General features: G+C 42.8%; 1 protein-coding gene across 14 annotated transcripts in view; it reads right to left on the reverse strand.

The window, feature by feature from the left end:
* Nucleotides 1–17,202, reverse strand: part of FMN1 (formin 1) — a gene marked incomplete at its 5' end in the record, with an annotated part of 414,033 nt that overhangs the window by 26,678 nt on the left and 370,153 nt on the right. For all 14 annotated transcript variants that reach the window (XM_082734303.1, XM_082734305.1, XM_082734302.1 and 11 more), the window contains 2 exons: nt 10,688–10,837; nt 15,853–15,904. In XM_082734303.1, the coding sequence (XP_082590429.1) occupies nt 10,688–10,837; nt 15,853–15,904 (202 nt within the window). The remainder of the gene's footprint in view (nt 1–10,687; nt 10,838–15,852; nt 15,905–17,202) is intronic.

Raw genomic sequence — 17,202 nt, forward strand, 5'->3', positions numbered from 1 at the left:
AAAACTGTGTTAAAAATAGAAAATCTTGGGGCACCTGGGTGGCTCAGTGGGTTAAGCCTCTGCCTTCGGCTCAGGTCATGATCTCAGGGTCCTGGGATTGAGCCCCACATCAGACTCTCTGCTCAGTGGGGAGCCTGCTTCCCCTTCTCTCTCTGTCTGCCTCTCTGCCCACTTGTGATCGCTGTCTGTCAAATAAATAAATAAAATCTTTAAAAAAAATAGAAAGTCTTTTAAACAATGAAAACAAAAAAGTAAATGACCCCACAAAATATCATTGTTTTAAATACCTATTGGTGATATTTGTTAGAAGTTCTCTTAAATGATGGTGACCAATTCACGTCTGCAAGTGGAAAATATATACTCTAGTAATATTTCCAGGGCATACTTGTTAATATGTCACTCACTTTTGTTGTGTAGATGACAAGGACCAAGGAAGTGACTTCAGGAGTACAGAAGTAGAGTTTTTGCCTGTAGTGCCACCACCTTCAAAGAGTCAGCTCTGTTAGCTATCTAGTACGGTGGGACCTAAAACATCAGTCACTGCATGCAAGCACATGCCTTCATTTACTTTTTTGATCTTCTTACAGAAGATCACACTTATTTATTTTATAAGTTATTTATAAGTAATTTTTATAAATAACTTGCCAGTCTGGCTTCCCAATGTGGGTTGATCATTATTAGGAACAGCTTCTTCTGTAAGCAAATGATGATATTTTTATGGTCTCCCTTTAGGAGAAAAAGTCAGGGAAAGTGTATAAGAAGCTACAAAGATGAAATACCAACTGGCAATTCACTCCTGAGCTGTGATCTCCTTGCAGGCTTGAACACAGCAGCATTAGGCCAAGGAACAAAGAATACTACACGGTCTTTGGGGACGTGTGGAAGTGGCTGTGTTGCTTAACAAAGCTCAGTACCACAGGGTTTATGGGGCTTTGGATGGAGAAGGCAACGTCTTGGTATTTTCCTCATTGTGATTACCTGAAGGATAGACATAATTGCAGGATAGAGAGCCTTAAAACCACAAGGCTTGTTTTTAATGTGATTAAAGCCCTCCGGTCAGTGTGTGATAGCCTGGACATCAGCAGTCAGGTTCAGCAGACCCCGTGGATTTGCGCAGATCCCTTGATATTCTGATATTCCTCACGTCTCTAAAAAGTACTGTCCTCAGGTTGTTTCTCAACAACCAGGGGAAAAGGGGTTAATGACCAGCGTTGGCTCTATATAAGTAAGTGTAATCATGGAGACAAGCTAGGGGCTATGGAAATCTCTCTCATTTCTGTCCGCTTGGATAATACTCCCTCACTAGGTATTGCTGAATTCTTGGTATAACTATCACACATGGATAATATTGACGAAAGTCAATGAAATAAGTAAAGTCACTCTTTACTCTTGAAGTAAAAAACAAACAACACCAAGACCAAACTCATTAACTCCTCAACGTAAAGGGAAATTTCTTCCTCGCGGCAGCAGCCGATGAAAGTACCATTGACTAGTGTATGTGGAATGTTTCCAAAGGGTAAGAAAATAAAACTCAGAGAAGAGAGCAATAGACAGTATGAAATACTGGGTAACCCCAGCATCATTTATCTTAGGCAGGCCGACAGGCCTCTATACTGCGATAGACACACACTTTTCTATGCTCTTTCTCTTCTCAGAGTCTGACTCTTGACCTTGACTACCCCTTCCCCCTCAGGCTCCCCAGGTTAGTCTTACCAGTGGCCATGGTCAGACAGACCAGCAGGAAAGTAATACAGGTCTTTGACTTAAAAGATGGAGCTCCTTACACATTAGAATCTAGTCTCTGAAAGTTATCCTATGATAAATTAGCCCATCACTTCTTAAGTTTGACAATTTCTCCCTACCTCATTCCTAAGGTATTTTTCTATTTACAATGAAGGAAGTCCTCTTTGAGACTGAATTTCACCAACTACACAATCAACCACTTCATAGTGTTTGTGGGCTATCGCTTGTAGTACCCAAACATACTTTGACTTCAAATGATTAATTGCAGAACAAAGGCCTCTTCCGCTTTGCAGAGCTTCTCCCCTGAGGCCAAGGGGAGTGGAAGTTGGGGTGGGGGGGGGCCCTTGACTTGCCCTGGAATGCACGAGCAGTTAAAGCCAATCACTCTGCACTTGGTAGACGAAGCACCCCAAGCCATCCCTGCAATGTAGGTGCAGAGTGAAAGGTAACAGCACTGTGTTTCCTCATTCAGGGAGGGGAATCTGGGAGACAGCTTGCAAATCTGAAGCCGGCCCTGTCATTAATCTGCAGGTTTAATTGCAAGGCACAGCTAGTCTCTGGAGGACCTTTCCAATCCTGATAATGAAGACAAGCATGTGCTTGTAGACGCCAACTCCCCCTGTTTTTGGTTTTGGAACCTACACCACCTACCAAGTCTCACCAAAATCTAGAATTGATCAGAGCCTATTTGCACAGGGTGACTGAAACAAAATGGGTGAGGAAACAGGAAGATGGTGTGGAGCAGAGTAGCCTTTCTGGCGCCCCTCAAATCATACTACCCAGGCAGGCCCCTATTCCATCTATTCTCTGCCCAAGGCAAGTGCTGTCAGGAGTCCCACAGATAACAATTTAGATATATACTAGCTGAATGAAGGAGACTTACTGCAGGTTTCCATTGCTGTCTGCCAAGCCAAGGAAATAGAGTGTGGACAGATGCTCTCTCAAGTTCTTATTTGAGCTCCAAAAAGGTTGGACCGTTGGCACAGCCATGAGTCCCAAGGATCTTCAGTTCCTTTTTTTTTTTTTTTTTTAAGATAAATTGAAAGTAATATAGTCAAGAACAGAGAGGGTGATTGTTTTATCCTGTTGACTAATCTTTCTTGCTCTGAACATGTCTATCCTCTTTAACAAAAGCTATTAAGATTTTAGACGCTTGGGCATAAGCAACCCATATGGGATATATTTGGGGAATCCTATTACCCAAATCCAAAGAAGTAAGATGTCTCATCTATCAATAGCAGACAGCAAATCCTGTAATCAATTTCAACATGGCAAAGAAAACACAGGGATGGTTTATTTAATAAATATGAATTGAGCACCTTCTATGTATAAGGAAATACAAGAGAAAACAAAGAGGTATAAGACATTGCCCTTGTCTTCAGGGGCTCATGACTCATTCGAGGGAGAAAAATATCAGTAACTAAATTAATAAAAAAGAAATCACTAATGCCAAAATTGAAGGGATGGTAACTCCCCAGAGTTGTGGTGAAAAGATAAGTCACAGAGACTGGGGAATACTTCATGAATGAGGCAACATGTGATTCCAAGAATGTTCTTCTTACCCCTTTCCTCTCTAAGAAGCTTAATTCATCTGCTCGGTCAATGCTCAGCTCATTTTCTACCTAAACATCATAGGATATCAGAGTTGGAATATACCTTCAAGATCACCCAAGTCTAGCAGTTCCTAAACTTGGCTGAATACAGTAAAAACCAACACAGAGTATAGTTCAGAGATGAGAGGAAGATGCAGTTTTTCTACTGAAGGGCATTTCAGAAAGTTTCTAGGGAAGCTGGTTTTGGAGGTAATCCTTAACAAATGACTACATTTTGACCAGCGCAGAATAACGGGGGACAATACGGTGTAAAGAAATTATCCAATGAGAACACAAAGCAAGAATGTGCAGATGGGAGGAACACTGAGTCGTCAGGGTAGGGACATGCAGGATGAGGCTATAGGAAATGAGGTTGGAAAGTGAATTAAGAGCAAGTGGTTTGGAGGCCCACGCTCTAATTTGGGAGAGAATATGGAGTACTTGAAAGAGTTCAACCTTCGGGTACCTGGGTGGCTCAGTCAGCTGAGCATATGGCTCTTGATTTCGGCTCAGGTCACGATCTCAAGGTTGTGAGATCGAGCCCCATGTCAGCCTGTGTACTCGGCAGAAAGTCTGCATGAGACTCTTTCTCTCCCTTTCCTGCTGCCCCTTCCCGCCCATATATGGGTGCACTCTCTCTCAAATAAACCTTTTTTTTTTTTTTTTTTTTTTAATTTGACAGACAGAGATTGCAAGTAGGCAGAGAGGCAGGCAGAGAGAGAGAGGAAGGGAAGCAGGCTTCCTGCCGAGCAAAAAGCACAATGTGGGGCTCAATCCCAGGACCCTGGGATCATGACCTGAGCTGAAGGCAGAGGCTTTAACCCACTGAACCGCCCTCAAATAAATCTTTTTTTAAAAAAGAGCTCAACTCAAGCTTTAGTGCCAAAGAAAACCTCCATTTTAATCCCCATTCTGTTGTTTCCTAGTGAAACTGTGATACTGGCAATTGATCCACTCTCTTCTGCGTTTCTGTATGGAGTAGGAGTACACCCTCTTCTCAGGGCTGTTGTAAGGAGACAGTGAGTTAATGAGTATACGTGCCAACCATGGCCAATTCTCTTCCCTTTATTTTGTCAGTAATAGAAAATCACGGAATATGTTTAAAGAAATAGATGTAATCTAACTTCTGCTTTAGGAAGAGAACTGGGTCCAGTATTGAGGGACGTTAGAGAGGACACAGAAAACACAGAGAGAGGGAGAACAGAAGGGTGCTCCAATAAGCCAGGCGAGAGCCGAGGTCCTGAAGGAGGGCAGAGCCACTGTGAAAAGAAGGTCCGGAAGAATATGCACTGAGGAGGCAAAACGGAGAGGTCAGCAACGGGTGGAAAATGATTGTGTGACGTTGTGGATGAATCAGGTTTTCAGACTGCCTTTGGCTGCTAGGAGGAGGGTAGTGATGCAGACTAAAGGTTGGGAAACTGACAGGAGCAGCCTCAGGTGGGAGAGAATACATTCCAAGGGGGACTTCCTGAATTGCAGGCGGACACTGGGTGTCCTGGGGGGAATGCTTAGTGCGCAGCAGGAGATTTGGATCTAAGACTTGGAACTCAGAGCTTGGGTCTGGGAAGGAAGGCATGAGGGGTTGGCAGAGCTGGTCAGGGAAGCTACGAGATTAGATGGGACTAGCTAGGGAGAGGGTATGAGGAGAAAAGAGAAAAGTCATCTGGACTTCGGCAAAGGTTCTCTCTTGAGGAATAGAAGAAAATGAGGGGCTCACGGAGGAGCGGCTGTTTTCACAGATTTTTATGCAAAAGGAAAATAAATTTTTCTTATTTAAGCAGCAGTTACTTTGGCCTTTCCTATGGCAGCAGAGGCTTTATCCTTATCGATACAGGACAAAGGCAGGCTGTGCCAACAAAAAGGAAGTAAGAATAAACCCAAACTTCTCTTTTAAGAAGCTAGAAGGGAAAGGAAAGAGATGGAATGATAGTTTCCAGAGGGCAGAGGGTCAAAAGAGGTGTTTTTTTGTTGTTGTTGTTGTTTTTTGTTTTTCCAAATCAATGCTCCTATACGTGCTACCATTTCTAAGTTGACCATCTCCTCTCCTTATTCATGGAATATTCTGCCAAAGTAGTTTCAAATTTATTGCTTGGGAAATAAGCAGGTTTGATTTTTTTGTGGTTATGGTAATTCTGCTTGTAAGTCAGCTCTTTGGGACATTTACTGTTTGTATATTTGTCTTCAAATGTGACTTAGAAAAATGCAAAGTTTTGCCAATTTACTAGGTGGTGATTACTTGAATTACTGCAGGAGTCCTTCAACATAGGACGCTTCTTAGCAGGCAAGTGTATACAGACCCTTTGGCCACCCAACAGAGGGCCAGGGAAGAGAACGTTAACTTGTTACGAGTTACTGTAATGACCATGTATGCATGTCAGTAGGAAAGCGGAATTCAATAAATAAAAATTTTAGTTTGTGGAACTTTTTCCAGGAAAATATTTATCATATAAAGAGAGGAATTTCTGCAACATCTACACTGCGATCAATGGCTCCTTTGTGGGCTAAGTGACGGCCTCTCTAAGTTTCCAACTCCTGGTCCTAAAGTGACCTGAACGGTACGGAGCTGTGAGGACAGCTTTTGGGATAATTCCACAACAGCTCTCAACTATCTGCCGTCAAGAGTATGGCAACTGCATAATTAACCATAATCATGACAAGTAATACACTTAGAACAGAAACTCTGTTGGTATTGAACTGAACTAAAAATGAGAAAGTAACCATTTATTCCCCCATAGTGTAAATTACAGCTATGTGTGTAATGAGATTTCTTATTTGCATTTTTCATAAAACTCACCAAACTCCTTATTCACTCATTACTTACCCATTACGGGTTTTTTAAATGGCACTTTTAAAGTTTGCTTTGGCTCAGAGTGAATTATTTGCCAAGATTTTATTCCTGGAGTCATGAATCCCCCAAGAGTTCTTTACCTTTTGCAAATTCATAGCTCATTTTGTGGGTCCTAGCGGTTTGTGGTCTCTTGTGTGCATGTGTGAGGAGCAGTCTTAAGATATCCTAGTACTGAAATATTTCGCAAGAAAGAGTCTTATATCCTGGAGTAATTAAACAAGAAAAAAAAAAAAGAAAAAAGCAGAAAATGAATAAAGAGTAGTCAATAAAGGTAGCAAAAATTAGCTTACCTCCTGTAATTATGCATATGCTTAGATAATCTGTTGATTTAATAGGTAGAAAAATATGTGCTACAAAAATTCATTGTATGCTTGGATTTTAAGAAGCACAAATACAAAAGTACATGAAAAGGTAAAATGAGGCAAGGCTGCCTCTGAGAGTAACAATTTTGATGAACTTTAGCAAGTCACTAAATGCAATGCTCGATACACATGAGCAGAGGAAAACATTTTTGTGTGCACACTTAAAAAAAAAAACAAAAACAAAAAACAGTGTCTCCAAGACCAATATTACTATTGTAGGGGAAGAACTCAGGGCACAAGGCAAGTTGACTACAGACATTTACCAGCCAAGATGGCAAGGAAAATTCTTCCTGCTCCCAAATCTCTCCCCAGCTCACTGCCAGGCCTTGGCCAGAAATGCCTTCCTATACAATCCCTAATGAGCTGAAGAACAAAGTGAGAGCCATTATCTCAGGAATGAAACACACTTTCCCTCAGAATACTAAGAAAGTAGTTTCTAGAATCACAGACATTTCTAGCTAGAAGAGAGCATCCCAATACGTTTTTTTAACAGTGTGACAATTGTGTCCCCCCACATAATAAGCAACTGGCCCGAGACTGATCACATAGCAAATTATTGACATAAAAATGCTGGTTTCCAACTCTCTATCTAGAGGTCTTTTTGGTACTACCGAGCACTGCCTGTAATCAGAAGGGGCCTGGTATACTTCACGGCAAAGATAAATTCCAGTATTTGGGACAGGATGAGGACTGGCGGACCTGGGGAGCAGGTCCAGGGACTGGAGCATCCTGGACTTGTTCCTATATACACAAGTTGCTATTTTGCCTAATGCTTGCTTAAATGCCAAGGACAATTTAATGACATTAATATACCGTCATATAGTATCCTGCTCTTCTACTGATATACTTGATCTGAACGTAAATCATATCCCTAGTGAAATACTATGTCTCCTCTACTCAAAACCAGAACTGCATCCTGACACCAGCCTAATGCTACAGCTTATCATTCACTCCTAAGGAACAAAAACATGGGATGTTTTAATAAGACAGTCATTTGTGTGTTTAGATATTATTCTGGGTTTTATGAGGGGGAACTATCACCCTGTTAAGTAACAGCATCAGTTTCAATTTTGCATCAAGCTAATGTGTATTGGTGGAAAACCATGTTAAGCAGAATAAGAAATAAATATTCTCTACCACCACAAATTGATTCCAAGTGGCCTAAAGAAGTTCTCAACACTTCCATTTCATTTGGAAGTGAATTTACACCTTGGAAAATATAATTATTTCTCCTTAATTTGTCCCAATGATTTCTGGGATTTTAATTGGCCTTCAAGTATATTTAAAAATCAAATAGGTGTAATTAGTTTTGATGGAATCCCAAACTATAGCTTTTTCTTTTTTTTCCTAGTAATTTGCAAGCTATTAGGTTTTCATTGGGTTTTGAATTTCCTTTTTAAGGATGTCTTTGTATTATGTGATGTTACTTCCTGATATTTAGTCTTATTGGGATTTCCGGGAAAAGTACATAATAAAAAATAATAATATTGAACATGATTAAATGCGTGTCCAAATAAAGTGATCATGTTGTTTCTCGTGTAATTATAATGGAAGAATTCAAGTTATGCTTATTTTAGCATAATGAACATGTGACTCCCACAGTTTAAAAGCTAAAATCCTTAGCAGGTAGAGGACAATGAAAAAACAAAACAAAACAAAACACCTCACATCACAAGAAGACCCCAGATATTAATCAGTTTGTTTAACTGGATGAACAGCCGTATACATAATGTGCTACTTGTTTCTTAACAAGTAGATTTCTGGAAACAAACTGCCTCCAAAAATATTTTATGAGCTGTCATTAACTTCAGAGATGTTTTTCGAGGTTGGCAACCTTGGTGATCCATCTCGCAAAAGCATGGCTGGAATGGAGAGACCCCTGAAATTGCTAAATGAGGAGAACTGAGAAGGGTCTTGTGAAGTCATGACCCTTGAAAGGTGTTGGTTTACAGAGTGTGAAGCAGGCAATTCACCAGCTGCCCCCAGGAAGCCGTGCTGGATGGGCTGGTGGTCAGCAGGGAACAGCGCTTTGAAGGAAGGCTGGGTGCCATGGCAGACTCATAGTTTGTCCACTCGGACTTCTGTGATGGGGGATAACGCCTTAATGTGGGTTACAGTTCAGTATTTCAAAAGATGATTCTTAAACTGAAAAGCAGTTAATTACCCTTTCTTTCCCCCCCCCTCCCCCGGACCATTTTTCTGGGCTCCAACTAGAAGAGCAAATTCACTGAGGGTGATGCTCAAAATCTGAGTCATGAGATCTTACGCAAAGGCTGTCCATGCAGGATGCACCAAGGGACTGTCTGGCCTTCGGGTATGGGTGTGGAGAGCTGCCTGGCGAGCTGCTTCCCTGGGAGAGGGACAGGAGCTCGGCTCTATCACTTTCCTGTGGGGCTCACTGAATAGAATCTGTGCCACAGGAGCTTAAGATAGCTGAGAAGACCAAATAGGCAACCGCAGGGCAAGAGCAAGAAATCAGATACCAAAAGTTTTAGGGTTTTTTCCTTCTCCTCCTTACTATTATTATTTTAGAGATTTTAATTATTTATTTATTTATTATTATGACAGAGAGCAAGAGAGCACAAGCAGGGGAGCACCAGGCAGAGGGAGAAGCAGGCTCCCCGCTGAGCAGAGAACCTGATACGGGGCTTGATCCCAGGACTCTGGGAACAAGACCTGAGCTGAAGGCAGACACTTGACTGACTGAGCCATCCAGACACCCGTCCTCCACATTATTATTAATAATCTATTTCGTTAACAATGTCACAACTCTTCCTTTGCTTCACTGTATCTATATAATGGATCTACTCACTTTAATTCCCATGTTTTCAAAGAAGAAGTGGTGGAGAGAAATGCTGATATGCAGGCAGGCAGAGAGAGAGAGGAGGAAGCAGGCTCCCTGCTGAGCAGAGAGCCGGATGCGGGTCTTGATCCCAGGACCCTGAGATCATGACCTGAGCCGAAGGCAGAGGCTTAACACACTGAGCCACCCAGGGACCCCCTGATATGCATTTTTTAAAGGTCTTTGACATCATTGGGTGGGGGGGGGGGAAGCAGACTTTTTAAGAAAATAGTCCCCGAGTGTAATAATTAGATACTTGGGAATACTGGGTCAAAAACCTCTAAACATGGATCCTTTCAAAAATAGCTTTTTAAGGTGAAATGTATTACTGTATAGTATGTGCGTACAAGCACATAGATATATTAGGTATATGCCATTTCTCTGATCACAAGAACAAAAATACTGAATTACGGAATTCCAGGTCTCAATGTTTAGTGAGCTATGGGTGCTATAGTTGGATAAACCATTTCCCTTAATTTGTAGACGTTTTTTTGGTCTCCTTCTCCTCCGCTTTGAATGACACTCTCATACATCTGTTCTGCGGCGGTAGTACACCCAGACCTTTTTGAAGTTTAAATGCATGACACCCTTTGTAGAACAGTGGTGACCTGATCAAAACAGTGATCCAGCAGAAATGCTTTTTTTTTTTTTTTTCTGATAAGCAGGGCCAAATTTAGTCTCTTTCTAAGCAGAATGAGCTCTCTCTCTCTCTCTCTCTCTCCCTATACTCAAGTGGAGATTTTTCTTCTACCCACGACTAATAAAATCAGGAGGCTGCAATGAGGCTGAGCGGCAAGCAGTTTGATGTCCTCAGCAGGATACGAGGAGTCAGAAGTCGCGCTGTAAATCCAGAGCGGGGCTTCAACACTGTGTTAAGTGTGGCCCGAGTCTCTGAGATTTCCTTTTGATGCAAGTTCAGTATATTAATGGGAAAAGCATTCACTTTTATTTGTCTGCACTGTCTGCGACAGCAAGGCTGCCTCATTTAGCCTGGGCCAACGTGAAAATACACAGAGAAGCAATCTGTTGCAAATTAGCACAGCTCCCCTTTCATTTACTAGCTAGTAATTGGAAGGGGTTAAGAAAGTGTAACTTATCAGACCACGTGAGCTATCTGCTTGTGCGACAGCACGCCTCCCCTAGATTTCCCCGTGAGCCCTCAGGCAATAATCTTTCCTCAGTGTCCACTTGATCTGAAAGAAAACCCTGATGTGTGTGAAATGTACTCCCTTGGTGAGGTCTGACAAGGCAGTTTCCTGGACTCCTGAAGCGGGTATTGATGATGCCATCAGAACCTTACCTTTCTTTAGATATAGCTTTACTCTCCCGCTTCCAAATGGTCTTGAAGTCGCTGCAGAACTCGTACCACACCATAAACACATAGTTGGGTGTGATCTCCTTCTCACCGGACTTTGGCTTCATCCCAAAATATCCTACCGTCGTTTCAAAACTGCAACAGGTAGGGGGTAAAAAACAGAGTGAGGTGGGCGCGAGGGCGGTGAGAAACTGTCCACACCCTCAGGGCCGGGTCACTGGGGGTGTTTCCCACGTATTCATTCTCTAAGACAGAAGCCCAGCCCGCATAGTGTGGCTTATCCTGAGCCTCAGAAAACCCGTTTGGTTAAACCACTTCCCCAGGAAATTCAATGTGATACTCCTGGTCACACCTTACATGTATGAACATGAGCATCTCTGACTCTAGGGGGGTGCGCTGGTAAAGCTAGGAGTTTGACTTCGTCTCAAACCCACGTCATTTACTAGCTCTTCATGTGGTGATGATATTCTGGTTTTGCAGCCTTCGCAGTGGTCAGTTAGACAGCCCATCGGGAATAAGTACTCTGTTGAGCGCTTCACGGAAAATCAAGAGACTATTCTACCCTCATTCTGCCATCCGCTGGCTTTGTGACCTTAGGTCAATCACTCAGCATCAGACTCTTGTTTCCTTGAGGGTGAAATGAGACAGGAGACTCAGAGCAGATGATCTCCGAGAAGGTTACACTTTAAAGCCTGATACACTACAAAAATAGAAACCACTGATGCATACATAGAAAGAGGTATAACAGAAGGCACGTTAAGGTTTGGGTGCAAAACCATCTTTGATCCTGGAAAGACAATCTCTGAACTGGCCAGAAAAGAATCCAGGTTTTCCAAAGTCGATTCTCAGGCATAGCCCCGAGAATCTCCTGACCTACCCCATGGAGAGGCTCACTGCACACACACGGCTCAGGCCTCCCAAGCAGCCCTTCTTGGAGGGGCTAGCTTTGTAGCAATTTATAGCTCTGTGCTTAGTCCCCCACCCCCAACCTCCACCCACCCAAAGCCTCCCAAGCTCATTTGCCAGGAGCAAGAACACTTAAATAAATGGCCCTTTTTTCTGGGGTGTTGGAAACTAATCAAAGCAGGAATGGCTGGCCACGTTTACTACTCAGTGCTCTATCATCTGTTCAGACACAGCGTTGTTTTTTTTTTTTTCTTTTTTTTTTTTTTTTTTTTTTTGTGGCTATCCTGAATCCTGAGTTTCTAATGGAGCTCCATTCAATGGCAATTGTAAAATCCCGAAGCCCCGTCACTATTACGGAGAATACTTTCATCTCGTTCTCCGTTATTGGGCAATATGAATCTCATAAGATTTTATCACATTTCACAGATGAACTGTTAATTGATTCCATGGCTATGATTAGGTGAGATCCAAGCTGGAGCTGCAGCTCTGAGTCCCATAAATTCTTGGTGCTTCTGTAAATAATAAATCTGTTCTTAATGCAAATTAAAACTACCGGCCAGGGAATTTTGGCTCCTAGTTATTAAAAGACTGGAAGTGTATAAGCAGAGAAAGGCAATAACTGCGGTAATTCCTTAAGGGACTCTCTTATAGTTCCAAACATACATAATTTGGAACAAAACCATTAATGGAAGAAAGTCACACTATCAGGTGACTCCTAACTGTGTGGCAGTCAAAATACTGATAAAACCCAATGTACGCTCTATGGCATACGTTTCATTCACAAGCAAAATTATATTGACTGTGGCGTGGAAACACACCCGTAGAGGGTTATGTAACCGACAGGAACAGGCTGTGAATTTCTTACAGAATCCCGGGGCTTCAGAACTGGAGGGGACTTATAGGCCAAGTCGTCTAAGGTTCTCATGTCTGAGATGAGAAAACAGAGACCTGGAAAGATTGAATGACTTTATCCGTGGGCAGAGCTGGGCCCACCACTCGCGTCCCCTGATTCTCAGGGAAATCCTTTATCCATTCCACCCTTCTGTTGCTCGTGCTCATCGACACAGGCATTTAGGAAATAAAAGTCTTATTCCTTTCTTTCTTTCTTTCTTTCTTTCTTTCTTTCTTTCTTTCAGTTTCCACTTTAGACACAGGTGCCCCCCCGGTAGAGCCCATCATCATCGTTCTTCTCTTCCTTATGGTCGATATGGAAACACCCATGCTTGTGCATTAATAGAGAAGAGAGAGTCTTTCCCTCTTAGTATTCAGAGGAACAGAGGACTTCCTAGCAGGATATAGTGAAGAGGGCAGGAACTCTGGTCACTGTGCCTCACGGGTCACCCCAGCACCTCTGGCGGTGTCTGGACTCTCGATCCTGAGACCCAGATGCTGCAAATGCCAGGGTTGCTTCGGGTGTTATCACAGAGCTTCAGAAAAGCATGTCAACATCCTGGAGGCCTCACTTTTCCCAGCCTGCACTGGCGCTAACCCCGAATGCTCACCACCTCTCCTCCTGGGGGTTGGGAGGCACTGCTTGCACGGGGCAGAGACTAAAGGAAATAGTGAATTTCAGCATGCCCCCTCTCCTGCCCCCGTACCCCCCCCACCCCCGCCCCGGGTATGTTTGAAAAACTAAGAATGCAAGTGAATTCAGAAGAACCAGAGCAAACACAGGCCCGGGGGTGGCCTGGCTTTGGCACTCTGCAAATTTGACAAAGATGGGCCTTATTTGAACTCAGGGTTATCCCTGTGTTCAAGGAGGAGCTAAAGGGCTAGAATATGAGTCTACAACTGCTTCCTAAGGTCCAGACTACTGTCCTCCTGAAATCTGATGATACTTAACAGCCATTTTCCAATGGACAAAGGGGCTGTCGTGCTTTCTGCAATTTCTGTTTCTCAGCAGGTAACTCTCAAATAGCTTCCAACTTTTATATGACTGATTTCTAATCATCTGTTAGGTTCCGTAAAACTTCTTTTCTTCGATCTATTCCCTCCCCTATCCTCCCCCCCCCCCCCGCCACGCCAATTCCTTGTCTGATTCCTATCTTTTTCATTCAGCTAAATATTTTTAAAGCACAGACAACAACACTATTGAAGAGCCTGTGGCGACGTGAGCTGTTTTACTTTTGTGTGTGGAGATGCCAGAGCGGGACGTGTCCCCTTATGGTTTCACACACACGCCTCTAGAAACTGCTTAGGAAAAGCAAACATGCCGTGGCCTCAGAGTAAATTGTTTCTCTTGAGAACAAAACAGAAGACTTTACTAAACCTCACACAAATATTGCAACATTGACCACCAGCCTCCTTAAAAAGTGCAGGCAAACAACTGTGGCTTCTACATTAAAGATGGGATCTAACATATTTCATCTAGGACATGAAAGCTGCACTACCTTCACCACAAAGTCACGGAAAACACTGACAACTAAAATTTATGAGCCCCCTCAGCATAGCTAATGCACAGCAGCAGCTCTGGCCCCGCGAATGTTGGCCCCCCTTTTTCCTTAAGCAAGAATCTTGAAGAAATATTAGAAAGTTGACATCCGCCCTGGAAAGCCAAATTTCTGTTTGGCCCAACAGCAGTGTGCCGTTGTGGATGGTCTCTTCTGGACTCACTATTCTTCTGGAACATGGACGTATTTGCTTTCCACAGGAGGAAGGGAAAACTTAATATAGGGATAAGGCTGACCGAGGGGCACAAAAATCTAAGAACATCATCATGTGTTTTGATTGCTTGGGTTTTCAAAGATGATATATCCTGACTCAAGAACATGTCTGCACTTAAAAATGCAGGATTTGCCTCAAGTTCACTTTCATCTGCATTTGAATTTGATTGGTAGTTGGAAGCAGGGCAAGTTGTTGGTACCCATCAAAGCTGATCGGACAGCAGGGTCTATAGGCTTTCAGAACTCTTGGAAATTGTGGCTAGACAGGAGGAAATGGTTGGTTTCTGGAGTTTGTTTATTTGCATTTAATGAACTCCTTGCTTCAGAGATCTATAAAGCTCGCCGTCCTTTTAGGCTATTTCCTACCCCTACCTCTCACTGAGTGTTCTAATACTTCTCGAATTGGCACCGGCACCATGTATCAGTGTTCTCTGTGCTGAAGATGAGAATGCTTCAGTATATTTTCACTCACCCTTTTAAGAGTGGAGGCATTGCCAAGCTGACTGACCTGGTCAGCTGACAAAAATAAAGCCTTTATCAGAGACCAGAGCCACTGATTACTGGGTGAACTGGATGGCTCCGTTCTGCTCTCTAATAAGAGAGAGAAGAGCAAAGAAGAGGCCTGAAGTGGGTGAGGGTAGGGCAGAAGAATTCTGAGGTCTCTTCCAATTTCTTTTTAGATATAAGGGTAAGACCCTCATCCCCACTTGCCCCCTGTTTACCGTATCCTCTCAGATCTGAGGAAAGACATAATAATAAGTCTCTTAGGCATTTACAATAATTGGTTTAATCTAGTTGTAATGCTGGGAAGGATCACATTGTTCCTAACTTCCATAAAGTGGCCGAGGAGCAGAGAAATTTGTCGTGAGGTAGAGCGCGTCATGATGCGATGCTTGTCACTCACTTCTGAATGGTTCTGTGCTCTCTGAGGAGAAATATTTCCAAGTCTCATCATAGAGCTTTCCCTTCAGATTCTGATAGAATCTAACTGCTCATGGATCTCAACAAATGGGGCCAAAAGAATGGCTAGTCAGACAGAATACTAAGTAAAATCAACCAGTCATAAAATTTTAAAAAGTGCTGTGTTGGGGCTCCTGGGTGGCTCAGTGGGTTAAAGCTTCTGCCTTCAGCTCAGATCATGATCCCAGGGTCCTGGGATCAAGCCCCACAGTGGGGTGTGTGTGTGTGTGTGTGTGTGTGTGTGTGTGTGTGTGTTTGCTCAGCAGGGAGCCTGTTTCCCCTCCCTCTCTGCCTGCCTTTCTGCTTACTTGTGACTTCTGTCAAATAAATAAATAAAATCGTTTTTAAAAATGCTGTATTGATTCCACTTATATAAGGTATCTATACTAGTCAAAGTCACAGAGACAGGAAGTAGAAAAACAGTTACCAGGAGCCGGGGTGGGGGAGGAGAACGAGGCTAGTTTTGGTTTAATGGGTACAGAGCTCCATTTGGAGATGAGTTAGTTCTGAAGATAGATGGTGGTGATGGTTGCAGAGCAATCTGACCGCACTGAAAAATAACAATCATAAAAAGGAACAGCTAGGCAAAGAAAGGACTAAGGCCATGTCAGAGCCACTTACCTTTTCTGTGCATTCTCCAAGTGACTTTCTTCCATTTTATGCTCTTTTTTGGCTGTGAAAGAGAAATAATTATTACTAAAACGGTGTTTTCTTCCATCCTATCTTTTGCGTCATCTTCTAACTTTGGTTACACCCATGTGTTGTCAAAATAATTCTGAATGCAGGGGTTGGCAGCCCCTACCAGATGCCCTGGATGGAGAGAGTTCTCAACTGGCTATATTCCATATCCGCCCGTCCCCTACTCCCACTTTCTTGAGAATGGCGAGAGCTAATGGTGTCCATATAATTTACTGTTCTCACTGGGACACTCTTGAGAGTGGAGAAGGTGATAACTAATAATTACGTCAGTACAAAAACATAAATTGGAACAATTCTGGCCAGATTGGTACAGGTGGTCACCCCAGCTACGGCTGGCCTCTTGGTGAGCTTTGGCATGTACTTGGCACTCTCCCCCCAACCCCAAACATCAGAAACCCAGAACCTTTTACAGTGGTTCTGCTTGGGTTCAAACAAATTCACTGGAACCCTTGCACACACTGTCTCTACACACAGAGGCTCCTTTGGCAGTCTGGCGAAGCCTATGGTCCCCTTTCTCAGAATACTGTTTTTAAATGCCTTGGAAAAAAAAAATACTTAAGACTACTAGGGAAATCCATGATACTGTGATACAGCTCTGAATATATAGATTAAGAACCAGTGTTCTGTAGGAACAATATTTATTTAGGAGGTTTCATTTTTAGGTGGTGCTTTTACATATCATTCTCTCTAATCAGAAAATAATACTATTATACATGATAATAACACTTCTTCACTTTAAAAATGTCTAGAAAAATAGGCAAGTCATTATCTATATAAGGCTTAAGGTTCCTTTCATTTAGGGCTACAATGATATCAAGTGAACAGGAAAAGAAAGTCAGTCATATCTACCACGGCCTATGACATGCAACTTCATGAAAGATATTAAGGGATTTTTAAAAAAGATGTATTTATTTATTTGAGAGAGAGAGAGAGAGAGCGAGCATGCATAAGCAGTGGGGAGGGGCAGAGGGAGACAGAGAAGTAGGGTTCCTGCTGAGGAAGGAGCCTGAGTTGGGACTTGATCCCGGGATGCTGGGATCATAACCTGAGCTAAAGGCAAACGCTTGACTGACTGAGTCACCAAGGCACCCCATATTAAAGGATTTAAAAATACCAGTATTTTGCTAAGCTTAGCTCTGCCATGTATGGCCTGTGTGACAGTGGTCAAGTTATTCATGACCACCTGCCTAGTATTGACTCATCTGCCCTATAAGAACAGCCACAGTGACTACCATTATGCAGCCGTTACAAAGATTAAATGACATAAGGCAC

This window comes from Mustela nivalis, assembly GCF_964662115.1.
Source record: "Mustela nivalis genome assembly, chromosome: 6".
In the NCBI taxonomy this organism is placed as follows: Eukaryota; Metazoa; Chordata; class Mammalia; order Carnivora; family Mustelidae; genus Mustela; species Mustela nivalis.